Raw genomic sequence first — 27,725 nt, forward strand, 5'->3', positions numbered from 1 at the left:
ACACGTTTCAATACACTCCAACTGCTATGAAATTGGGACTCCATTAATCAGGTGGCAAGCTGTTATTTAAATCAGACAACACAATATTTGTGTATACTGTTCAACAAATGTTAAAATTGAACAAGTAAATTTAAATCTGATTTTTATGTTATATATTTGATCTGACTTTTAATTTAGTGAATTATCTAGTTCTCCGTTCTAATTTGTCCATAAAGTCTTAGGAGTGCTAACATAGTATCCTTGTATTCAATTCTCTATTGAATTTAAGTTAATATAACTTTGATACTAAGCACCACACCTCAGCTATATAATATAGTTTTAGACCAATTTGCCCTGATCTATGATGGTAAGACTTTAAATATTTATTCATAGTGGTGCCATCATTTACTTCTTTCTAGTAGTTGAAAGCATTGGTCATATAGAGAAATTGTTACTGAATACTGCTAACAGGTCTTTTATTAAGTTGATGCACTGTTAGGGGAAGAGTCTTGTGTGAGGCTGCTACGTATCTATTTTATTTGCTTATGTTAATTATGTAAGTTACTTTTCATATCCATTCCCTGTATAGTTTCAAGGGCAGAGTTGCCATTAATAGGGTGTTAATTGTGGCAATCGCCCCTTATGTAGGTCATCAGACCTTAGACTTAAGTGGAGTTCATGTTATGTGCCACTGCGATAAGTGTGATCGCTATTGCGGCCTACCGTAACTTTCCAGCATGAACTGAGTAGGAGGATAAGCGGATCCCTGCAGTGACAACATGCGGCTTCAGGCTCTCCAAGGTTCGCATGTGTATCTCCCAGGCTAGTCCAGTATTGCAGGTATCTTTGATGTGATCTCTGGTAATATTTAGATCTGCGCTCCATTATTTGCCCACTATGTCGTGGGGATTGGTCCTTTGAACGCACCTCTCCGCTGTCTCGTTTAGGTGCCTCTAACCATGTATCTTTGGTGAAGTTTTGGTTCACCTAGTATGTGGCTTTTACTAATGTTACTACTTGTTAATGTTGTAGCCCGGAGCTCAGAGATCAGACGTCCATCTCTGAGCGTATTTAGAAGCCGCCTCCTGCCTTTAAAGGGGCAGTTCATATCAATTTCTTACTAACTTTATTCAGAACTGTGTGTAAACTTTTGAACTTCTTTTGTCTCCATTGTGTATTGTAATGTGGACCCCAAACTCCTCCTAATCCCTTCCTTCCATATTAAGCTTCTTTTTTTTTTTATTAAACATTAAATACCCTAAAATTTCCTGTGCATTGTTTATACAAAAAATGTTAATTTATCTGAATAGAAAGTAGTGATAAAAAATGCATTTACTAATCTTAAATTTCTTGTACCGATCTATACCTGCATACACATAAGGATATGGTTGTTGTTGCCCCCCCCCCCCCCCCAAATGTCTTTATATGTAACTTTTATGCTTTTGAGACAGAATGTATGTGAAGTCATCTCGTACAGAACAGTCTAGAACTGGAACTCACAGGGCTGCAGTACTTTTGACAAGTTACTAGCAATTCGCCATGCACTCAGATACAGAATGCAGGGATAACTCTTCATACCTAACATCAATTTCACTGTATGCGCTATGGGAGAAAGTTCAGGTGAAAAATTGTAAATGAGCATACTTAAAGGGAAAGTAAAGTCAAAATTCAACTTAATTTAAATGATAAGAGCATGAGATTTTAAGCAACTTTCCAATGTACTTGTAAAATCAATTTTGCTTCTTTTGATATTCTTTATTAAAGAGTAACCCCTATGTGAGCTCAGGAGTGTGCATATGTGTCTTTAGCTATATGGCAGCAGTGTGAGACTGAGCAGTAATGTTTATTGCAATGTTATACATAGTTACAAACAGTGCTACCACAGAATGCTAAAGACGTGCACACTCCTAAGCTCATATTAGCCTACCTAGCTTTACTCTTCAACAAAGGATACAAAGAGACCATAGCAAATTTGATAATATAAGTAAATTGTTTAAAATTGTTTGGGCAATTTGAATAATACGTCTATTTTTTACTTCATAGGGACTGTAAAAACCTTGAGATTTTAAAATAAATTGTTTAGATGTATAGTAAAACAACTTTGCAATACACTTCAATAATTTTTCCCCCTTTCCATATATTGAAACCCTGAAAATTGTAGCTTCTTTAAATCTCAGACCTGGAAAAGCACTGTGCAGACTTCTCACCGTGAACACTGCTACATATCTGTTCCTAATTAGCTTTAACAAACAATTTGCTTTATATTAAACAATATTACAGTGGCTAGCATTGTTGTTTGCAGACTAAAGCCTGGATTGTCTCCTCCAAATAAGGCAAATGAAGGGTAGAGTTTGGCTATTCAGAAACAAATGCTGCAAACACAATATTAACTTGACTTAAAAATGTTTAGATTTGGGGGATATGTTATTCCAAGACAAGAGAAATAGCTAGTAATTTACAATGCATTTAATGTCCCTTTATTGTCACTTTAAGTATATTATGCAGACCCCTAGTAAATGACAAAGATATGCACAAAACACTTAAAAGCAAGAAACCCTTTTAGTTATCACATATTTAGTGCAACCTTGTTAGAGATATCTTTTAAGGGACAGTTATTTCTTCTATAAAGTTCCTTGTGGGATATTATCCTTCCTAACAGGAAGTGGCAAAGAGCACCACAGCAGAGCTGTCTATATAGCTCCTCCCTTAGCTCCACCCCCCAGTCATTCTCTTTGCCTACTCTAAGTACTAGGAAGGGTAAAGTGAAAGAGGTGATACAATATTAGTTTCTCCAACATAGGTGTGTCCGGTCCACGGCGTCATCCTTACTTGTGGGATATTCTCTTCCCCAACAGGAAATGGCAAAGAGCCCAGCAAAGCTGGTCACATGATCCCCCCTAGGCTCCGCCTTCCCCAGTCATTCTCTTTGCCGTTGCACAGGCAACATCTCCACGGAGATGGTTAAGAGTTTTTTGGTGTTTAAATGTAGTTTTATTCTTCAATCAAGAGTTTGTTATTTTAAAATAGTGCTGGTATGTACTATTTACTCTGAAACAGAAAATAGATGAAGATTTCTGTTTGTAAGAGGAAGATGATTTTAGCAACCGTTACTAAAATCGATGGCTGTTTCCACACAGGACTGTTGAGATGAAGTAACTTCAGTTGGGGGGAACAGTGTGCAGACTTTTGCTGCTTGAAGTATGACACATTTCTAACAAGACTTGGTAATGCTGGAAGCTGTCATTTTCCCTATGGGATCCGGTAAGCCATTTTATTAACAAGATATAAAGGGCTTCACAAGGGCTTTAAAGACTGGTAGACATTTTTCTGGGCTAAAACGATTATTTTATAAGCATGTTTAATGGTTTATAGCTTTGAGGAGTTATTTTAATCTTGGGAATTTTGTTAAAAAAAAACGGCAGGCACTGTATTGGACACCTTTTTCACTGGGGGCCTTCTCTAATCATAGGCAGAGCCTCATTTTCGCGCCACTAATGCGCAGTTGTTTTTGGGAAGCAAGGCATGCAGATGCATGTGTGAGGAGCTCAGATACACAGAAAAAGCTTGCTGAAGGCGTCATTTGGTATCGTATTCCCCTCTGGGCTTGGTTGGGTCTCAGCAAAGCAGATACCAGGGACTGTATAGGGGTTAAATATAAAAACGGCTCCGGTTCCGTTATTTTAAGAGTTAAAGCTTTCAAATTTGGTGTGCAATACTTTTAAAGCTTTAAGACACTGTGGTGAAATTTTGGTGAATTTTGAACAATTCCTTCATACTTTTTCGCATATTCAGTAATAAAGTGTGTTCAGTTTAAAATTTAAAGTGACAGTAACGGTTTTATTTTAAAAAGTTTTTTGTACTTTGTTATCAAGTTTATGCCTGTTTAACATGTCTGAACTATCAGATAGACTATGTTCTGTATGTGAGGAAGCCAAGGTTCCTTCTCATTTAAATAGATGTGATGCATGTGACAAACAATTTAGAGAAAATGATGCCCAAGATGATTCCTCAAGTGAGGGGAGTAAGCATGGTACTGCATCATCCCCTTCTGTGTCTACACCAGTCTTGCCCACACAAGAGGCCCCTAGTACATCTAGTGCGCCAATTCTTCTTACTATGCAACAATTAACGGCTGTAATGGATAATTCTATTAAAAACATTTTAGCCAAAATGCCCACTTATCAGCGAAAGCGTGACTGCTCTGTTTTAGATACTGAAGAGCATGAGGGCGCTGATGATAATGGTTCTGACATGCCCTTACACCAGTCTGAAGGGGCCAGGGAGGTTTTGTCTGAGGGAGAAATTTCAGATTCAGGAAAAATTTCTCAACAAGCTGAACCTGATGTTATTACATTCAAATTTAAATTGGAACATCTCCGCGCTCTGCTTAAGGAGGTGTTATCTACTCTGGATGATTGTGACAATTTGGTCATCCCAGAGAAATTATGTAAGATGGACAAGTTCCTAGAGGTCCCGGTGCCCCCCGAAGCTTTTCCTATACCCAAGCGGGTGGCGGATATTGTAAACAAAGAATGGGAAAGGCCCGGCATACCTTTTGTCCCTCCCCCTATATTTAAGAAATTGTTTCCTATAGTCGACCCCAGAAAGGACTTATGGCAGACAGTCCCTAAGGTCGAGGGGGCGGTCTCTACTCTAATCAAACGCACTACTATCCCTATAGAAGATAGTTGTGCTTTCAAAGATCCTATGGATAAAAAGTTAGAAGGTTTGCTTAAAAAGATGTTTGTTCAGCAAGGTTACCTTCTACAGCCAATTTCATGCATTGTTCCTGTCACTACAGCAGCGTGTTTCTGGTTCGATGAACTAGAAAAGTCGCTAGATAAAGATTCTTCTTATGAGGAGATTATGGACAGAATTCACGCTCTTAAATTGGCTAACTCTTTTACTTTAGACGCTACCTTGCAATTAGCTAGATTAGCGGCGAAAAATTCAGGGTTTGCTATTGTGGCGCGCAGAGCGCTTTGGCTAAAGTCTTGGTCAGCGGATGCGTCTTCCAAGAACAAATTGCTTAACATACCTTTCAAGGGGAAAACGCTGTTTGGCCCTGACTTGAAAGAGATTATTTCAGATATCACTGGGGGAAAGGGCCACGCCCTTCCTCAGGATAGGTCTTTCAAGGCCAAAAATAAACCTAATTTTCGTCCCTTTCGCAGAAACGGACCAGCCTCAAGTTCTACATCCTCTAAGCAAGAGGGTAATACTTCTCAAACCAAGCCAGCCTGGAGGCCAATGCAAGGCTGGAACAAAGGTAAGCAGGCCAAGAAACCTGCCACTGCTACCAAGACAGCATGAGATGTTGGCCCCCGATCCGGGACCGGATCTGGTGGGGGGCAGACTTTCTCTCTTCGCTCAGGCTTGGGCAAGAGATGTTCTGGATCCTTGGGCCCTAGAAATAGTCTCCCAAGGTTATCTTCTGGAATTCAAGGAGCTACCCCCAAGGGGAAGGTTCCACAGGTCTCAATTGTCTTCAGACCACATAAAAAGACAGGCATTCTTACATTGTGTAGAAGACCTGTTAAAAATGGGAGTGATTCATCCTGTTCCATTAAGAGAACAAGGGATGGGATTCTACTCCAATCTGTTCATAGTTCCCAAAAAAGAGGGAACATTCAGACCAATCTTAGATCTCAAGATCCTAAACAAATTTCTCAGGGTTCCATCGTTCAAAATGGAAACCATTCGAACAATTCTTCCTACCATCCAGGAAGGTCAATTCATGACCACGGTGGATTTAAAGGATGCGTATCTACATATTCCTATCCACAAGGAACATCATCGGTTCCTAAGGTTCGCCTTTCTGGACAAACATTACCAGTTCGTGGCACTTCCATTCGGATTAGCCACTGCCCCAAGAATTTTCACAAAGGTACTAGGGTCCCTTCTAGCGGTGCTAAGACCAAGGGGCATTGCAGTAGTACCTTACTTGGACGACATACTGATTCAAGCGTCGTCTCTGCCACAAGCAAAGGCTCATACGGACATTGTCCTAGCCTTTCTCAGATCTCACGGGTGGAAAGTGAACGTAGAAAAAAGTTCTCTTTCTCCGTCAACAAGAGTTCCCTTCTTGGGAACAATAATAGACTCCTTAGAAATGAAGATTTTTCTGACAGAGGCCAGAAAATCAAAACTTCTAAGCTCTTGTCAAGTACTTCATTCTGTTCTTCTTCCTTCCATAGCGCAGTGCATGGAAGTAATAGGTTTGATGGTTGCGGCAATGGACATAGTTCCTTTTGCGCGAATTCATCTAAGACCATTACAACTGTGCATGCTCAAACAGTGGAATGGGGATTATACAGACTTGTCTCCGACGATACAAGTAGATCAGAGGACCAGAGATTCACTCCGTTGGTGGCTGACCCTGGACAACCTGTCACAAGGGATGAGCTTCCGCAGACCAGAGTGGGTCATTGTCAAGACCGACGCCAGTCTGGTGGGCTGGGGCGCGGTCTGGGAACCCCTGAAAGCTCAGGGTCTTTGGTCTCGGGAAGAATCTCTTCTACCGATAAACATTCTGGAACTGAGAGCGATATTCAATGCTCTCAAGGCTTGGCCTCAGCTTGCAAAGGCCAAATTCATAAGGTTTCAATCAGACAACATGACGACTGTTGCGTATATCAACCATCAGGGGGGAACAAGGAGTTCCCTGGCGATGGAAGAAGTGACCAAAATAATTCAATGGGCGGAGAATCACTCCTGCCACTTGTCTGCAATCCACATCCCAGGAGTGGAAAATTGGGAAGCGGATTTTCTGAGTCGTCAGACATTTCATCCGGGGGAGTGGGAACTCCATCCGGAAATTTTTGCCCAAATAATTCAATTGTGGGGCATTTCAGACATGGATCTGATGGCGTCTCGTCAGAACTTCAAGGTTCCTTGCTACGGGTCCAGATCCAGGGATCCCAAGGCGACTCTAGTGGATGCACTAGTAGCACCTTGGACCTTCAACCTAGCTTATGTGTTCCCACCATTTCCTCTCATTCCCAGGCTGGTAGCCAGGATCAAACAGGAGAGGGTATCGGTGATCTTGATAGCTCCTGCGTGGCCACGCAGGACTTGGTATGCAGACCTGGTGAATATGTCATCGGCTCCACCATGGAAGCTACCTTTGAGACAGGACCTTCTTGTTCAAGGTCCGTTCCAACATCCGAATCTGGCCTCACTCCAACTGACTGCTTGGAGATTGAACGCTTGATTTTATCAAAGCGAGGGTTCTCAGATTCTGTCATTGATACTCTTGTTCAGGCTAGAAAGCCTGTAACTAGAAAAATCTACCATAAAATATGGAAAAAATATATCTGTTGGTGTGAATCTAAAGGATTCCCATGGAACAAGATAAAAATTCCTAGGATTCTATCCTTTCTTCAAGAGGGTTTGGAGAAAGGATTATCTGCAAGTTCTTTGAAGGGACAGATTTCTGCTTTATCTGTTTTACTTCACAAAAAGCTGGCGGCTGTGCCAGATGTTCAAGCTTTTGTTCAGGCTCTGGTTAGAATCAAGCCTGTTTACAAACCTTTGACTCCTCCCTGGAGTCTCAATTTAGTTCTTTCAGTTCTTCAGGGGGTTCCGTTTGAACCCCTACATTCCGTTGATATAAAGTTATTATCTTGGAAAGTTTTGTTTTTGGTTGCAATTTCTTCTGCAAGAAGAGTTTCAGAGTTATCTGCTCTGCAGTGTTCTCCTCCATATCTGGTGTTCCATGCAGATAAGGTGGTTTTGCGTACTAAACCTGGTTTTCTTCCGAAAGTTGTTTCTAACAAAAATATTAACCAGGAGATAGTTGTGCCTTCTTTGTGTCCAAATCCAGTGTCAAAGAAGGAACGTTTATTGCACAATTTGGATGTAGTTCGTGCTCTAAAATTCTACTTAGAAGCTACAAAGGATTTCAGACAAACATCTTCCTTGTTTGTTGTTTATTCTGGTAAAAGGAGAGGTCAAAAAGCAACTTCTACCTCTCTCTCTTTCTGGCTTAAAAGCATCATCCGATTGGCTTATGAGACTGCCGGACGGCAGCCTCCTGAAAGAATCACAGCTCACTCCACTAGGGCCGTGGCTTCCACATGGGCCTTCAAGAACGAGGCTTCTGTTGATCAGATATGTAAGGCAGCGACTTGGTCTTCACTGCACACTTTTACCAAATTCTACAAATTTGATACTTTTGCTTCATCTGAGGCTATTTTTGGGAGAAAGGTTTTGCAAGCCGTGGTGCCTTCCATCTAGGCGACCTGATTTGCTCCCTCCCATCATCCGTGTCCTAAAGCTTTGGTATTGGTTCCCACAAGTAAGGATGACGCCGTGGACCGGACACACCTATGTTGGAGAAAACAGAATTTATGCTTACCTGATAAATTACTTTCTCCAACGGTGTGTCCGGTCCACGGCCCGCCCTGGTTTTTTAATCAGGTCTGATGAATTATTTTCTCTAACTACAGTCACCACGGTATCATATGATTTCTCCTATGCATATTCCTCCTTTACGTCGGTCGAATGACTGGGGAAGGCGGAGCCTAGGGGGGATCATGTGACCAGCTTTGCTGGGCTCTTTGCCATTTCCTGTTGGGGAAGAGAATATCCCACAAGTAAGGATGACGCCGTGGACCGGACACACCGTTGGAGAAAGTAATTTATCAGGTAAGCATAAATTCTGTTTTTTAATTTCTTCAAGCAAGAGTTTATTTTAAATGGTACCGGTGTGTACTATTTACTCTCAGGCAGCAGATGGATGAAGACTGCTGCCTGGAGGATGATGATCTTAGCATTTGTAACTAAGGTCCATTGCTGTTCCCACAGAGGCTGAGGAGTACAGGAAACTTCAGTGTTAGGAACGGTTTCATGCTATGCAGCAGTGAGGTATGTTTAGTCATATTTTTCTGGAGAGACTGTGTATTTCAGAAAGGCTGACATTATACCCAGGAGGGTAAGGGTAAGCAGTAATCCTAGAGCTAAAAGAAGGGCATTACTTAGCTTGCACATGGGGCCAATTCTAATATGGTTGACACTGAATTGCAAATGTTGGGAGTGCTTTAACGTTTTTGTGGGCAATAATGTTTTGGGCAAACTTTATTAAGGGCACACATGGCTTAACTTTTGGGTCTCAAAACCCACATGGCTAGTTATAACCGCTCTGGTGCGGTTCTTTAAGGCTGAGGAGACATCGAGTGAGATGGGCGGGGCCTATTTTCGCAGCTCAGATGCGCAGTTAGTTTTAGCAGCAAGCAGCAATCTCTAACTCTTGAGAGCCCTGGTGTATGTTTTGGGCCAAATCAAGGATTTTACCCCACATGTTCGATCCCTGAGGGCAGGTAGGGCCACAGCAGGGCTGTGACAAGGTGCTGGGGGTGTTTTTTCCGGATCTGGGCCTATTTTCGATCCGGTTCGCATATTAAGGAGTTAATTGTTAAAAAGTTTTGTGGTGCAATCTTAACTATCTATGTTGTGTCTACATACAACATTTTGAAAAATTTGGTGCATGTTTAGGCTGTTTTGCAGAACGTGTATGCTTTTTTTTCCTCTTAAAGGCGCAGTACCGTTTTTTAAGATTGTTATTTTTTTCACTAAATAAAGTGTTTTCATGCTTGTTTGTAGTAATTACTAGCCTGTTCAACATGTCTGACATTGAGGAAAGTCAATGTTCAATATGTTTAGAAGCCATTGTGGAACCTCCACTTAGAATGTGTCCCTCATGCACTGAAAGGTCAATAAATTGTAAAGAACATATTTTGGCTATTAAAAGTATGTCACAGGATGATTCTCAGTCAGAAGAGAATCAGGTTTTGCCATCTAATTCTCCCCAAGTGTCACAACCGTTAACGCCCGCACAAGCGACGCCAAGTTCTTCTAGTGCGTCTAATTCTTTCACCCTTCAAGATATGGCCGCAGTTATGAATACTACCCTCACAGAGGTTTTATCTAAGCTGCCTGGGTTGCAGGGGAAGCGCAGTAGGTCTGGGGTGAGAACAAACGCTGAGCCCTCTGACGCTTTATTAGCCATATCCGATGTACCCTCACAATGTTCTGAAGTGAGGGATTTGCTGGCTGAGGGAGAGATTTCTGATTTGTTCCCTCAGACAGATTCAGATATGACGGCTTTTAAATTTAAACTAGAACACCTCCGCTTATTGCTCAGGGAGGTTTTAGCGACTCTGGATGATTGTGACCCTATTTGAGTTCCAGAGAAATTGTGTAAAATGGACAGATTCCTAGAGGTTCCTGCCTACACTGATGTTTTTCCGGTCCCTAAGAGGATTTCGGAAATTGTTACTAAGGAGTGGGATAGACCAGGTATTCCGTTCGCTCCCCCTCCTACTTTTAAGAAAATGTTTCCCATATCAGACGCCGTGCGGGACTCGTGGCAGACGGTCCCTAAGGTGGAGGGAGCTATTTCTACCCTGGCTAAGCGTACAACTATACCTATCGAGGACAGTTGTGCTTTCAAAGATCCTATGGATAAAAAATTAGAGGGTCTTCTGAAGAAAATGTTTGTTCACCAAGGTTTTCTTCTCCAACCTATAGCGTGCATTGTTCCTGTAACTACTGCAGCGTCCTTTTGGTTCGAGGCTCTGGAAGAGGCTCTTCAGGTTGAGACCCTGTTAGATGATATTCTGGATAGAATTAGGGCTCTCAAGCTAGCTAATTCTTTCATTACAGATGCTGCTTTTCAATTGGCTAAATTAGCGGCAAAGAATTCAGGTTTTGCCATTTTAGTGCGTAGAGCGTTATGGCTTAAATCCTGGTCTGCTGACGTGTCATCAAAAGCTAAGCTTTTAGCCATCCCTATTCCGGCCTGAACTGAGAGAGATCATCTCTGACATCACTGGAGGGAAAGGCCATGCCCTTCCTCAGGATAAGACGAATAAGATGAGGACCAAACAAAATAATTTTCGTTCCTTTCGGAACTTCAAAGGTAGTCCCTCTTCCCCTGCCGCAGAGCAAGAGGGGAATTTTGCTCAGTCCAAGTCAGTCTGGACTAATCAGACTTGGAACAAGGGTAAACAGGCTAAGAAGCCAGCTGCTGCCACCAAGACAGCATGAAGGGGTAGCCCCCAATCCGGGACCGGATCTAGTAGGGGACAGACTCTCTCTTTGCTCAGGCTTGGGCAAGAGACGTTCAGGACTCCTGGGCTTTAGAAATAGTAACCCAGGGGTATCTTCTAGATTTCAAAGATTCTCCCCCAAGGGGGAGATTCCATCTTTCTCAATTGTCTGTAAACCAGACAAAAAGAGAGGCGTTCTTACGCTGTGTAGAAGAAACAGAACAGGGGCAGGGGTTCTACTCCAATCTGTTTGTGGTTCCCAAAAAAGAGGGAACCTTCAGACCAATTTTGGATCTCAAGATCCTAAACATATTCCTCAGTCCAATCCTTCAAGATGGAGACCATTCGGACTATTTTGCCAATGATCCAGGAGGGTCAATATATGACCACCGTGGACTTAAAGGATGCATATCTACACATTCCTATCCACAAAGATCACCAGTTCCTCAGGTTCGCCTTTCTGAACAAGCATTACCAGTTTGTGGCTCTTCCCTTCGGGTTGGCCACAGCTCCTAGAATTTTCACAAAGGTGCTAGGGTCCCTTCTGGCGGTATCTGGATTAATCCAGACGTCAACTTTCCAACTAACCAAGTCTCACACGGGCATCGTGGTGGCTTTTCTAAGATCTCACGGGTGGAAGATGAACATAGAAAAGAGTTCACTTATCCCTCTCACAAGAGTTCCTTTCCTGGGAACTCTGATAGATTCAGTGGACATGAAATTTTTTCTGACAGAGGTCAGGAAATCAAAAATTCTCTCCATCTGCCGAGCTCTTCATTCCATTCCACGCCCGTCAGTGGCTCAGTGTATGGAGGTAATCGGCTTAATGGTAGCGGCAATGGACATAGTTCCGTTTGCTCGCTTGCATCTCAGACCACTGCAACTTTGCATGCTCAAACAGTGGAATGGGGATTATGCAGATTTATCTCCTCGGATAAATCTGAACCAAGAGACCAGAGACTCTCTTCTTTAGTGGTTGTCACAGGATCATCTGTCCAAGGGAATGTGTTTCCGCAGGCCAGCGTGGGTCATAGTGACGACGGACGCCAGCCTATTGGGCTGAGGTGCAGTCTGGAATTCCCTGAAAGCACAGGGATTGTGGTCTCAGGAGGAGGCTCTCCTCCCGATAAATATTCTAGAACTGAGAGCGATATTAAACGCGCTTCAGGCGTGGCCTCAACTGGCATCGGCCAGATTCATAAGATTCCAGTCGGACAATATCATGACTGTAGCATATATCAAATCATCAGGGGGGAACAAAGAGTTCTCTAGCGATGATGGAGGTTACCAAAATAATTTGATGGGCAGAGACTCACTCTTGCCATCTATCAGCAATCTATATGCCAGGAGTGGAGAACTGGGAAGAGGATTTTCTAAGTCGTCAGACTTTTCATCCGGGGGAGTGGGAACTCCATCCGGAGGTGTTTGCAATGCAGACCTGGTGGACATGTCATCTCTTCCACCATGGTCTCTGCCACTGAGACAGGACCTTCTGACTCAAGGTCCGTTCCAGCATCCAAATCTAGTTTCTCTGCGGCTGACTGCTTGGAGATACAACGCTTGATCTTATCCAAGCGGGGTTTCTCGGAGTCGGTCATAGATACCTTGATTCAGGCTCGAAAGCCTGTCACCAGGAAAATTTATCATAAGATATGGCGTAAATATCTTTATTGGTGCGAATCCAAAGGCTTCTCATGGAGTAAGGTCAGGATTCCTAGGATTTTGTCCTTTCTCCAAGAAGGATTGGAGAAGGGGCTATCAGCTAGTTCCTTAAAGGGACAGATATCTGCTTTATCAATTCTACTGCACAAACGTCTGGCAGATATTCCAGACGTTCAGTCATTCTGTCAGGCTTTAGTTAGAATCAAGCCTGTGTTTAGACCTGTTGCTCCGCCATGGAGTTTGAATTTAGTTCTTAAAGTTCTTCAAGGGGTTCTGTTTGAACCTATGCATTCCATAGATATTAAGCTTCTATCTTGGAAAGTTCTGTTTTTAGTTGCTATCTCTTCGGCTCGAAGAGTTTCTGAAATATCTGCATTGCAATGCGACTCGCCTTATCTCGTTTTCCATGCTGATAAGGTGGTTTTGCGTACCAAACCTGGATTCCTTCCTAAGGTTGTTACTAATAGGAATATCAATCAGGAAATTGTTGTTCCTTCTCTGTGCCCTAATCCTTCCTCTCAGAAGGAGCGTCTGTTGCACAACTTGGATGTGGTTCGTGCTTTGAAGTTTTACTTGCACGCGACCAATGATTTCCGTCAAACATCTTCTTTGTTTGTTGTCTGTTCTGGAAAACATAGAGGTCAAAAAGCTACGGCTACCTCTCTTGCCTTTTGGCTGAAAAGCATCATCCGTTTGGCATACAAGACTGCTGGACAGCAGCCTCCTGAAAGAATTACAGCTCACTCTACCAGAGCGGTGGCTTCCACATGGGCTTTTAAAAATGATGCTTCTGTTGAACAGATTTGTAAGGCTGCGACTTGGGCTTCGCTTCGTACCTTTTACAAATTTTACAAATTTGATACCTTTGCTTCTTCGGAGGCTATTTTTGGGAGAAAAGTTCTTCAAGCAGTGGTGCCTTCTGGTTAACCATCTGTCTTGTCCTTCCCGTTCATCCGTGTCCTGTAGCTTTGGTATTGTTTCCCACAAGTAAGGATGAATCCGTGGACTTGTCTTACCTTTATAGAAGAAAAGTAAATTTATGCTTACCTGATAAATTAATTTCTAATATGGTAAGACGAGTCCACCGCCCGCCCTGTCACTTTGAGTTTAAATCAAAAAAATATAATCTGTCTTAAAGTGACAGGGCGGGCCGTGGACTCGTCTTACCATAGAAGAAATTAATTTATCAGGTAAGCATAAATTTACTTTTTTCTGCTTAGTAAGGGAATTAAAAGTATTGGTTTTAGATGCGGTTTTAAAGGGGCTGTAAACCTAGCAAATAATGTTATATAATTTTGCACATAGTGCAGGATTATTTAACATTAACTTAGCGCCAGCTTCCTAAAGCAAAGGGTTAGAAAGATATTTTACTACGAAAAACAGAACGCCACTCCTGGCTCTACTGAGCGGGCACGCTGTCTAATCACAATGTGCTCGATCGCTCTATTAAACTCAATGTAGTTTGCTCCCGCTCTGGTCTGGTAGCGGGAGCGAGATACGTTGAGTTTAATAGCACGATCGGGTCGGCTGTCAAGTCAATGTTTCAGTACGGCCATAATTCTGTACTGTCTGTTCAAATCAATTCATTTAGATTTTGGTAAAGAGAAGTAGGGAAACAATGCAGCAAATACTGCAAATAAAATCTGTTAATAAAAATATTTTTTGCTTTTGTACCTTCTGCAGCCATTAATTAAATTGAGACCCTGAATATAGAATTAACTTTATGGGCAGTTGGGGAAACTTGAAAATATGCTCATACAGGGGCAAAAATAAAGAATAAAGATAATGTTTTAAAGACCTGTGGGAGCTATTATGAAGCTCAATAGAAACCAGTAAGTAAAACTGTATAAAAAAATGTTTACTGTCTATTTAAATGTTACCTTGCGCATAGACGATTCATTTTAGAAAGGACGTTTTTGATCCTGTCCTATTCGCTCAGGAGTAGTAACTGCTTTTGTATAATGCTGCCGTATATTATAAAAAGAAAATTATAATAAATATCAATTCAAACTTTTGTTTTCAGCTTTCAAATATACCCAATCAGAAAGAAGATAGTGAGTTGCCTTCCAAACAGATTATAAGCTCTGCACTGAAAGACTCTGTTCCTGTCATGCTACTGTGTGATTTGCTCAGCACTATCCAGGACTCTGTACCAGACTTGCAACCAGCCATAAAAGAACTGGAACTACTGGGTGAGACAAACACTTCTGTAAAAAGCTAAAAGTATATTGCAACTACCTTATGTTGTCTATTTCATATTAAGTGAATTGTATTTTGATTTGATTAAAATAAATTACTTTGTATTTTCATGAATACAATTTTTTTCAATGTAAATGGCACATTGTAAAATTAGTTTTCCTTTAATATGTTTCAGACAACTTGTTCTGCCAGTTGCAGATTTTTTTGGTAATTGAAACCACAACCCATTTAAATGGATTGATCTTGCAGGGGAAGCAGGCCTACTTACATTTCTCTTTATTCACAAGTCTCATTGTTTTACCTCTTACTGTATACACAAATTTCAATACTTAATGCAATTTAAATATAACATTTAGTACCTATCTCCCCACATTGGAAATGATTATAGATGAAACCTTGTTTATATAGCTGCACTATAGAGAATACCGAAGTATTCATATTGTCAGTATAGGTGGTTTCAACAAGTAGCTGCAGCCATTTCAAATGACAAAATAAAGGTAAAGCAGAGAGAGATAATAAATATATATATATATATATATTCATGTAAACAAAAACCCTTAAAATGTTAGCACCAGTATAATCAATGCTTTCCTGTATATTCATGTAACCCCTCCCTTTTTAGAAAATAAATTTTACCTGTTGATTGTCTTTTCACTGTAAGAGCAATCAAATTGTGGAACTCATTACCTTAGGAGGTAGTAAATACCAAACCTTAGATACATTTAAAAATTGTTTAGATTCATTTTTGTCTAAAAACAGAATTCAGGGATATGATTGTTTGTATTAAATGGGCGACTTTTTTTAATGGGATTAATTTAAACTCATCTGGTGCTTTTATTGTAAGTATATTAAGATTTGTAAAGGTTGAACTTGATGGACCTCTGTCTTTTTTCCACCTCATCTACTATGTTACAAAGGTTTACATAATGTAGAGAAAAACAGGGGGACATTCATACAGGAGGAGATATATCAACATTTTCTAATGCCTGTAATACAAATGCTTTACCACAGGAAACTGGTTCTTTTTGCCTCCCTCCCAAAATGCATATGAAGCTATTTTTATGGTTATTTTCATGAAGTGAATATCCTAATTTACCATTATTTCTATGAAATTCAATTATAAATCCTTTAAAATCTGTACCCATTGTATGTCTTTCAGGATTAATTTTCGGCAGCAAAGATGATTTACAGACCATTAATAAGTGGCATGTAGACAATGAGAGTCAGATAGTGATCATGGAGTTTGATAGTGTAAAAAGTCAGATGGATGGGGAATCAAAAGATGGTGAAAATGAGGAGGGAAGTGCTGTCAAAGAGAACATTGCTTCAACAAAAGACAGCGAATCCACACAGTCAAATAAAAAAAGTTATATTTGCAAGTCATGTGACAAGATATTTCTGTTTCGCTGCCGCCTAGAGGTTCACATGAAGCGATGTCGAATGGCAAAGAAAAATCCTTTAGAATGTAAGGATTGTAATGAGGTTCAAGCCTCTAAAAAAGAACTAGACCAACATCGAGAAGAAGTGCATGGTTGTGTGATTTCTCCACGTTCTCATAAAATGAAAAGGCGCCATTTTGTTACATGTGACATTTGTGGTAAAGAATTTGCTCATCCCTCAGGTAATTTTTAAAATGTTGTATTTATTTCTTTTTTTTTTTTCTCTTAAAGTCTAAAACTTAATTCTATATTGTTGTAATGTTTGTGGTTCCCTGAGACTGAAGTGAAATCATTGTGCATATGCCAGAATTTTCGCTATAGGGAGAGAGTCTCTGTAGCACGTTGACACTTCTGATATGGCTTTCTTTTGCCAAAAGGGCATTACTGATTGAAACTGGAATTTTCATGTGAAAAACTGGATACAAGGAGTGTTCTATTTAAGAGAAAAAATGGGGACCCCTCATTCAAATTATGTTTCTACTGTATTAAACGATTTGTTTTGCTTTGTTAAAGAGACACAAAAGCCGAGCATTCAATTTTATACAATTTACTTATATTATTATTTAATTTTTCTTTGTACTTTTTGGTATCTTTGCTTGAACAGCAGTAACATATGCTCAGGAGTGTGCACGTGTCTGAAGCACTAGATGGCAGCACTATTTCCTGCTATATAGTGCTCCAGACCTCTACTTTGGTAACTCTTCCACAAAGAATACCATGGGAACAAAGCAAAATTGAGAATAGATCTTAATTGGAAACTTATTTTAAAATGGTATGCGCTGTCTGAATCACAAAAGAACATTTTTGGATTTCATATCCCTTTTTAAAGTTTTTTTTTTTTTTTTAGCTAGGTCTCTTATTTTCTGAAATGAGTGTTTATATATAACATTGTGGTGACATTGCTGGGTGGATTAATTTTGTATATAAAATATTGGTTTGTGCTTACAAAAAGCATATTGTTTTATATTTACTTAACAATAATAGGACTATAATCCTGAACATCTTATTGTGTTGTGACAATACATATAGCAAACCTCTTGATGTTGGTTAATTTGTCTCTCACTCAGTCTGGTTAGTGGAAGGTATATTACTAAAGAAGGTCTTGTGTGGCTGCATCCCTTCATAACTAGATGTGCATATATTTGGAATTCAGCATTTGTTTCTCAAACGAATGCAGAGTATGGCTGTGGACAGCGACATTCTGCTATTTTCAGATCAATAAACAGGTAGAAAACTGATTATCCTAACTATGTGGAACCGGAAGAGATTTGGATTTCGGAATATGATTGTGACTTACTGGGCAGGGGTAAAATGGTAATTTTTTTTATTATGTTAATTTAAAAAAAATATATATGAATGAAGAAGTCTGGATTTCAAAATAATTCTGGATTTGGGGATTTGTACCTGTAATGTTAAAGTACAACACACACATCTATGCAAATCCAAATGTCTGTATTCCGAATTTATTCACATGCATATTCATAACACCACCTCTGTCTAAACTTTTGTATTCAAATAGTTTGTTTTTTTTTCTGTTCAAGAGCAATGAGGATTCTGGGTTGTGTCTTTATTACTAGTGAGCATTGCTATAAGTTGACTTAGTTTAGCATGCATTAACATACTTAGGTGTGTTTGATTGCTTATGGTTTATGCTATATTTACTATATTTGTCTGAACCCAGTTACATCTGAAGGATAAATCTTTGAGGTTCTGAAAGCTTATGGAATATTTCATTGATTTAATAACATATATAAATGTGATAGTCAATTTAAAGTTATCACAATCTACTAAAATGAATACTATCCTGGGGTCAGTAAATAACATTTTCTTGTTCATACTCAAGCAGAAACAAATTCACTCTACTTCACAAGCTGAATGATACATGGAGGTGCTTTAAAGGGACAGTCAAGTCAAAATGAAACTTTCAAGATTCATAAAGGGCAATTTAAAAACGAAAACAAAAAAAAAACCTTTCCATTTTACTTTTAAAATTAACTTTGCTTTGTTCTTTTGTTATTCTCTGTTGAAAGTTAAACATAGGTAGGCTCATATGCAAATTTATTTTAAAGGGGCAAAAAAAATCACACACATATATAGTATTGGATAGGGTGGGCAAAAATAGGTAAATATTCTTGGCCAAAAACATTATATATATATATATATATATATATATATATATATATATATATATATATATATATATATATATATATATATATATATATATATATATATATATATATATATATATGTGTGTGTGTGTGTACAATGTTTTTGGCCAAGAATATTTACCTATTTTTGCCCACCCTATCCAATACTTACCTGAACAGGAATTAAGCATGTTACCGTTTATAACCATATTACCTGCCTTTCCACCTTCATTCCTAGTTCTCAGTCTGAAAGCACCACTTGGGGGGGAGACAAATGAAATACAGGTGCCCAGTACAGGCACCCGTTGTGGGAAATAGAAAAAATACTTCTTTACTATTCTTACTGTTACATTTTATGTGTGATTTTAAAGATGTTTATTCTCCCTTTAACTTTGTTTTTTATTTCTTTTAAACATTTAAAAATCAAATGCTATAAAGCCGGAGAATTCCTTGTTTAACAACAAATTCTACATTTATAATATATTTAGTAAACGTGGTATGATTTTTATTTGTGCTTTTGTTCATCAGGATTGCAGTATCACAAGCGGACAGAGCATTTTGATGAGAAACCATTTTCATGTAATGAATGTGGGGCCAAGTTTGCTGCCAACTCCACACTTAAGAATCATCAGCGTCTTCACACAGGAGAACGGCCTTTTGTGTGCAAGCACTGCCATATGACTTTTACTCAGGCTGCTGCCCTCTCGTACCATACAAAGAAGAAGCACTCTGAAGGTATAACTTGACCTCCATTCAATGCTTATTATTTATAGAACAGTTCTAGAAGCACAGATATACAGTGAACATCTAATGTATGGTATATGAGGTCATTAATTAGAGATTTATCAAAATACCAGTGTGCAATTCACATTTTTATCTTGTAACTATGTCATTTCTTTTTAGGAAAGATGTATGTCTGCCAGTATTGCGATGCTGTCTTTGCACAGTCAATTGAACTAACTAGGCACGTGCGAACTCACACAGGAGACAAGCCATATGTCTGTAGGGAATGTGGGAAAGGATTTAGTCAGGCCAATGGTCTGTCAATTCATTTACGAACATTTCATAGTAAGTAATATTATGAGTTCCTAGACTTGTTTTATCATGCCAACAGCTGTTCCCTAAAATGTAAAGGGAGATGATGGTTATTTTTCATTCACAACAGGAAGTTCAGCAGTATAAAATATGCTAAACCAATAATAAAAGACCTCTGGTATATGGCATTTTTTCCATTATAAAAAAAAAAAAGCTTTATAATTAACTGAAAGAGATATGAAACCCAAAATTATTTTTCTCCTGTTAAGTGTAGTCAGTCCACGGGTCATCCATTACTTATGAAATATTTCTCTTCCTAACAGGAAACTGCAAGAGAATTACCCAGCAGAGCTTGCTATATAGCTCCTCCCCTCACCTGTCATACTCAGTCATTCTCTTGCAGCCTAACTAGATTGCAGTAAATTATTTTCTGAGGAATGGAATTGACTGAGAAAATACTGCTGATGCCATTGTAAAGTAAGTTCAGCCTTAAATGCAGCGATAGCGACTGGTATCAGGCTGATGTGTGTGTGTGTGTGTGTGTGCACTGAATGTATTTTCTAAGGAATGGAATTGACTCTGAAAATACTGTTAATACTGAAATAATGTATGAGCCTTAACTGCAGTAAAAGCGACTGGAGCAGGCTTATTAATAATAATACATAACTTTCAAATGTATGTTTAAAACGTTTACTGGCATGTTAATCGTTTTTTGTGAGGTACTTGGTGATAAAACTTATTGGGGCTTGATTTTTACCACATGGCCATTTTTGTTTTCTGCTGCTAAGTCACTGGAACGGGGATTACTCAAATTTGTCCCCCCTACTAAATCTGGATCAAGAGACCAGAGATTCTCTTCTATGGTGGCTCTCTCGGCCACATCTGTCCAAGGGGATGACCTTTCGCAGGCCAGATTGGACGATTGTAACAACAGACGCCAGCCTTCTAAGCTGGGGAGCAGTCTGGAATTCCCTGAAAGCTCAGGGATTATGGACTCAGGAGGAGAAACTCCTCCCAATAAATATTCTGGAGTTAAGAGCAATATTCAATGCTCTCCTAGCTTGGCCTCAGTTAGCAACTCTGAGGTTCATCAGATTTCAGTCGGACAACATCACGACTGTGGCTTATATCAAACATCAAGGGGGAACCAGAAGTTCCCTAGCGATGTTGGAAGTCTCGAAGATAATTCGCTGGGCAGAGTCTCACTCTTGCCACCTGTCAGCGATCTACATCCCAGGCGTGGAGAACTGGGAGGCGGATTTTCTAAGTCGCCAGACTTTTCATCCGGGAGAGTGGGAACTTCATCCGGAGGTCTTTGCTCAACTGGTTCGTCGTTGGGGCAAACCAGATCTGGATCTCATGGCGTCTCGTCAGAACGCCAAGCTTCCTTGTTACGGATCCAGGTCCAGGGACCCGGGAGCGGTGCTGATAGATGCTCTGACAGCCCCTTGGGTCTTCAACATGGCTTATGTGTTTCCACCATTCCCAATGCTTCCTCGTTTGATTGCCAAGATCAAACAGGAGAGAGCTTCGGTGATTCTGATAGCGCCTGCGTGGCCACGCAGGACCTGGTATGCAGACCTAGTGGACATGTCGTCCTGTCCACCGTGGTCTCTGCCTCTGAGACAGGACCTTCTAATTCAGGGTCCTTTCAAACATCCAAATCTAATTTCTCTGAGGCTGACTGCATGGAGATTGAACGCTTGATTCTATCAAAGCGTGGTTTCTCGGAGTCGGTTATTGATACCTTAATACAGGCTAGGAAGCCTGTTACCAGAAAAATTTACCATAAAATATGGCGTAAATATTTACATTGGTGCGAATCCAAGAGTTACTCATGGAGTAAGGTTAGGATTCCTAGGATATTGTCCTTTCTACAAGAGGGTTTAGAAAAGGGCTTATCTACTAGTTCGTTAAAGGGACAGATTTCTGCTCTGTCTATTCTTCTACACAAATGTCTGGCTGAAGTCCCAGACGTTCAGGCTTTCTGTCAGGCTTTAACTAGGATTAAGCCTGTGTTTAAGTCTGTTGCTCCGCCGTGGAGCTTAAACTTAGTTCTTAATGTTCTTCAAGGCGTTCCATTTGAACCCCTTCATTCCATTGATATCAAGTTGTTATCTTGGAAAGTTCTGTTTTTGATGGCTATTTCCTCGGCTCGGAGAGTCTCTGAGTTATCTGCCTTACATTGTGATTCTCCTTATCTGATTTTCCATTCAGACAAGGTAGTTCTGCGTACTAAACCTGGGTTCTTACCTAAGGTAGTTACTAACAAGAATATCAATCAAGAGATTGTTGTTCCATCTCTGTGTCCTAACCCTTCTTCAAAGAAGGAACGACTTTTGCATAATCTGGACGTAGTCCGTGCCCTGAAATTCTATTTGCAGGCAACTAAGGATTTTCGTCAAACTTCTTCCCTGTTTGTCGTTTACTCTGGACAGAGGAGAGGTCAAAAGGCTTCGGCTACCTCTCTCTCTTTTTGGCTTCGTAGCATAATACGATTAGCCTATGAGACTGCTGGAAAGCAGCCTCCTGAAAGGATTACAGCTCATTCTACTAGAGCTGTGGCTTCCACCTGGGCCTTTAAAAATGAGGCCTCTGTTGAACAGATTTGCAAGGCTGCGACTTGGTCTTCGCTTCACACTTTTTCAAAATTTTACAAATTTGACACTTTTGCTTCCTCGGAGGCTGTGTTTGGGAGAAAGGTACTTCAGGCAGTGGTTCCTTCTGTTTAATGTTCCTGCCTTGTCCCTCCCTTCATCCGTGTACTTTAGCTTTGGTATTGGTATTCCATAAGTAATGGATGACCCGTGGACTGACTACACTTAACAGGAGAAAACATAATTTATGCTTACCTGATAAATTCCTTTCTCCTGTAGTGTAGTCAGTCCACGGCCCGCCCTGTTTTTACGGCAGGTCTAAATTTTAATTGAACTCCAGTCACCACTGTACCCTATGGTTCCTCCTTTCTCCTATGCTTGGTCGAATGACTGAGTATGACAGGTGAGGGGAGGAGCTATATAGCAAGCTCTGCTGGGTAATTCTCTTGCAGTTTCCTGTTAGGAAGAGAAATATTCCATAAGTAATGGATGACCCGTGGACTGACTACACTACAGGAGAAAGGAATTTATCAGGTAAGCATAAATTATGTTTTTTTTTATGATTCAGACAGAAAATGCAATTTTAAAAATACTTAGGTAGGTATCTGAAGCACTACGTGGTAGGAAACTGCTGCCATATAGTGCTCCAAACATGAGCATGCTCCTGAGCTTATGTCCCTGCTTTTCAACAAAAGAAGTAAATTAGAAAGTTGTTAAAAATGGCTTGCTCTATCTGAATCATGAAAGATTTTTTGGGGGGGGGGTTTATGTCCCTTTAAAACGTGACCAAAATAGTAGATAAGTGGTCACAAGGTAACAATATTTTTGATAAACTATTTTAAGAAGGTTAATAAAATGGTTGTAGACTGTATATTATAAAAGATCATTCTGCTACCTTCTACTTGTCACCCTCCTCTTCCTGTTAACTGTGGCTCTGCCTTTTTGAAGTTACAGGCAAGGAGATTTGGTATTTTACTCATGGAGAATGAGGAACTTTGATTTCTAGTACAGAATACTCGCTAATGCAAGAATCCACTTTTGCAAGACTACTGCCTAGGGAAATGCATTTTTACCCCTGCACTGAGTTTAGAAACCTCTTCAAACTGGTTTGAGGGGTTCAACCTACCCCTGGAGCAGTGCTTTTTATGGTTTAGATGTGAAGAAATGTATTTGTTTATATCTGTACATTATTGTTTTATGTACTTAATGTGCCTAATATTTATACCTTTTTTGTTTTTTTATTTTAATATAATTAAAAATGATGTAAAAATATTTTTAATTAATTAGTCCTTTTTTTTTGTTTGGGTGGAATTTACTAGATATTGAAGATCCCTATGACTGTCAAAAGTGCAGAATGAGCTTTCCCACTCTGGAAGAACACCGGCAGCATATACAAGTAGTACACTCCAAGGAATATCATCCCTGTCCCACATGTGAAAAGATATTCAGTGCTCCCTCACTCTTAGAGCGCCACATTGTTACCCATGTGGGTGGGAAGCCTTACAATTGTGAGATATGTGACAAAGCTTACCAGGTAAATGATACACCTAATATAACTAAAATGTTTCCATGCTGTGGTTTTTTTTCTTGAAGGTTTTTATGTTAACTTGTAGTATCATGATATTCCCTAGCAATTGTCTGGCTTATGGTATCACAACCGTACCCATCATCCCGATTTGTTTGCGGCTCAGAATCATCGCTCACCTAAATTTTCTTTACAATGTACTTCCTGTGACCAGTCCTTTTCTAACACATCCATGCTTCAGAAACAAGCAAAGGGTGAACACACTGGTGAGTGTTTTATAAGTCCTGCTGATTATTCAACTATTGTTTTTTGTTTTTATTTCTAAATATATACTGCTATTCTTAAACTGTCCGCTTTCTATACACACACCTACACCTACTTAAAGGGACAGTATACACCAATTTCCATATAACTGCATGTAATAGACAACACTATAAAGAAGAATGTGCACAGATATGGAAATAGAAATCCAGTATAAAACCTTTTGAAAACTTACTTAGAAGCTCCCAGTTAAGCACTGTTAGGCTGGGACACCCACTGAAAGGGGCTGAGAAAGCAGGAAGAGCGGGCACTCCCCTTCCCATGCATATGAAGACTGATTACTCAAGCTGTAGAGACCAGTATACATGTATAACTTTGGGGCTTGGTTAGGAATCTGAAAATCAGTACAAAATTATTTAAAACTAAGCAATACTTTTTTACAAAAACACCCCCAGATGGGCTATATAAATAAATCATTAAAAAACATTTATGCAAAGAAAAATCTAGTATACAATCTCCCTTTAAGTAGACTAATATGTTTTCTTGCAATCTGCATACATTTCTTAATTCCTTTTTTTAAACTCTCTCTAAACAGTAATTGTTTCTTGTGTTATTCGAATGGCTAAATCAATCAATCAATCAATCAATAAACAATTCATAATTATCGTAGCATCCAAATCCCCAAAAAAGTAAAAAGATTCTGCATTTGATTTGGAAGAATTCAAGAAGAAAGAATTGGATTTCCAATCCTTAAATCCTGTCAATGATTATTGTACCTGATTTTTTTATGGATATTGCTTTATAAAGTCTGAGCTAAGTCTAGATTTGATAAAGCATTAACTATTATATTTTACTAAGATTATAATTGAGATATATATATATATATATATATATATATATATATATATATATATATATATATATATATATATATATATATATATATGTATAACCCGCTCATACAGCGGGTTAGGGACCGGAGCCCCGCCTTAAAGTAAAACAAGGCAGTTTTAGCTTTCTTTTCACTTGCCAGTATGTTTAAAAACTTGAAATCATGTTTGAACTAACATATATTAGGGGTGCAATAGTGCTACGTTTAGTTTAACACTAGCACAGCACAGTATTCAATTAGTATTCAATAAAAACTGTACCTGTAAAATAGTGACAATTACTGTAGTAAAATTTGCCAGACTATAGCACTGAGACACAGATCGCACTGTAATGATGTAAACAGAGTGAACTGCGCATAACAAAATGGTGCCAGTCACTTTTCTCGCAAACAATGATTACAGCTCTGTTTCAAAATCCTTGGAGGTTGAACTTCAGCTCCACAAAGTGCTGTATTAGCGAAGCGTTGTAAAGTGAAGCGCTGTAAAGTGAGGTATACCTGTGTGTGTGTGTGTGTGTGTGTATATATATATATATATATTATATTTCCTTTTGTATTGTAATCTATATGTCTCATAACTGTTTTCAGATGACAAACTTTTTGTGTGTGAGAAATGCAAGCAGACATACCCAACATTTGCAGCACTACAAGTACACGTAAAATGCAAGCACTCAGGTAAAGTATGGGGAACCAGTATATTAATATACATGTATATTATGCTATAGCACACAAATGCCGGTACTTACTTCCCTACAGAAAATATAATTATATAATCTCATATAAAAATGAGCTACACTATTCCGGAGTTTAGTTACAAAATCAGTAAAGAGAGGAGAGACATAACTGCATCTACAACTGTAATAAAAAATATTATTTGTCCAAACAAATTTAGTATTATATGATAGATAAGGCACAATCAGGATTAAAAAAAATCCCATAATCTTATATTTGGTAATGGGATAAAAGGAGGTTGGTTTGTTTTCTAGATTAATAGCAGTTTACTAAATTTAAAAAAAAACCATCATTAAAACTTTTATTTAAATGGAATATGTAGCGGTTCCTATTAAGTATGTCAACCACAGCTTGTTTGCTTGCCCTGCAACCTTTTTGCCTGAATGCTGTCTTATGCGTAAGTGTAGACACACAGAAGAAAGTTTTAGGTTTTTTAATCTATGTAAAATGAATAAAGCTTGGAAAGTTAAATTCTGTTATGAGCTATATCTTCTAGATAGGCTTGAATGAAATGCATACATTTGAATGAGATAGTCCAGAAAGAACACATTTAAATTTGTGTAAGAGATTTTGCTTGATATTTTAATTAAATTGATTTTATGTAAATACCTTCAGCGTCATTATCATAGTTATCACTGAAGTGCCCATCAGAGTATATCTACCTTAGATTCAAAGGCTTCTGAATGACTATGTCAGAAAAGTGAATATAATAGTGCGACACAGAGAGACTGGACTTTTGTCCAAATAGCAGGCAAGCTTATATTATAATACAAAATCTTATATGCGTACATAAATGTGGTTACATCCGAGGGACGGGAAGTGATGCATTAACATTTATGTATCTCTTTCATGTAAGTCAGAGTGTGCAAGTATAGATTTTCAGTTGAATGTTTACGCATATATCAGGTTTTGAGCTTACTGCTGAGGCCAAGGGTTCAGATATAACCATTGTTGGCATCCTTACCTAGTTTTACCATTTAGTGCCTGACAATTACAACTGTAAATGTGTGTTTATAAAGTCCCGTGGTAGTTTTATAAATGATGCATCATAACCATAAAATGTAAAATTACGTTTAAATTCATTTTATCAAGAATTTTTTGTTGGAGATACCTAGGTAGGGGTCATAAGCACTGCATGGCAGGAAATAGTGCTGCCATCTAGTGGATTACACTTGCAAAACTGCTGCCATATAATGCCTCAGACACAGGCACCCCTCAACAAAATATATCAAGAGAATGAAGACTGTTTGCTAATAGATTAAAATTAGAACGTTTTTTATAAATTACAAGCTCTATTTGAATCATGAAATAAAGATTTTGGGATTCATGTCCCTTTAACTTACACCTGTTTAACAATGCTTATTGGGGAGGAAGTTTTAAAATGTATAATGCTAAGGAACCAATAATTAAGTAGATATAAAGTGTACAAATAAAATACTGTAATGCATTAGTGTTTTATTATTGCTCTATTGTTACATATAACTATGTCTTTACCGCTGTAAAGGGAAAAAAACATAATTAGTGAGCACCAGAATAGCAATGCACTACTGAGCCAATAACACATGTGGTCACCACTAGAATTACTGCTCCTGAGCTTATCATGATATGCCTTTTGAATAAGGGATACCAAAAGAACAAAGTAAATCAGATAATAAAAATAAATAGAAGTCTGAAAATTGCACGCTGTATCTGAACCGTGAAAGTTTCATTGGACGTGTGCCTTTAATATACTGTCACTTTGAATGTAAAGGAATTTGTCATAGGTATAAAAAAAAGTCATAAGTATAACACTTTTTAAATTAATTTTTATTGTGTGAAATGTTTTTGGTTTTCAGGGTCCCAGCCGTTCCAGTGTCTTTATTGCAATGAGTCATTTCAGTTTCCAGGAGCTTTGCAGCATCATGTTGCCACAGAGCATTTCAGTGAAACAGACAATACTTTTGGATGTGAATTGTGTGGGGAGCTTTTCACTGCCCAGCCCCAGCTTGAGAAACACTATGAAACAGACCATCCTGAAATCTTATTTGCAGATGCTCCATCTACAGAGACTCAAGTGGTGCAGGTATTTTTCTTTTCACTTAATTTAATTTGCATATATGCGTGTGAAGTTGCAATATTTTGTTAGATACGTGCACATTAAATCTTACCTTGCATATTTTTTTTATCTCAACAAAACTAACCATGTATTTATCTTAGAGGCTACTCG

General features: G+C 39.0%; 1 protein-coding gene across 1 annotated transcript in view; it reads left to right on the forward strand.

Moving 5' to 3' along the window:
* Positions 1 to 27,725, forward strand: part of LOC128638551 (zinc finger and BTB domain-containing protein 40) — a 78,048-nt gene that overhangs the window by 36,338 nt on the left and 13,985 nt on the right. Inside the window, exons 10-17 of the mRNA XM_053690577.1 lie at positions 14,716 to 14,884; positions 16,051 to 16,512; positions 19,009 to 19,215; positions 19,384 to 19,548; positions 23,432 to 23,646; positions 23,744 to 23,903; positions 25,376 to 25,462; positions 27,355 to 27,581. Of these exons, the coding sequence (XP_053546552.1) occupies positions 14,716 to 14,884; positions 16,051 to 16,512; positions 19,009 to 19,215; positions 19,384 to 19,548; positions 23,432 to 23,646; positions 23,744 to 23,903; positions 25,376 to 25,462; positions 27,355 to 27,581 (1,692 nt within the window). The remainder of the gene's footprint in view (positions 1 to 14,715; positions 14,885 to 16,050; positions 16,513 to 19,008; positions 19,216 to 19,383; positions 19,549 to 23,431; positions 23,647 to 23,743; positions 23,904 to 25,375; positions 25,463 to 27,354; positions 27,582 to 27,725) is intronic.

The sequence above is a fragment of the Bombina bombina genome, chromosome 8 (genome assembly GCF_027579735.1).
Source record: "Bombina bombina isolate aBomBom1 chromosome 8, aBomBom1.pri, whole genome shotgun sequence".
In the NCBI taxonomy this organism is placed as follows: domain Eukaryota; kingdom Metazoa; phylum Chordata; class Amphibia; order Anura; family Bombinatoridae; genus Bombina; species Bombina bombina.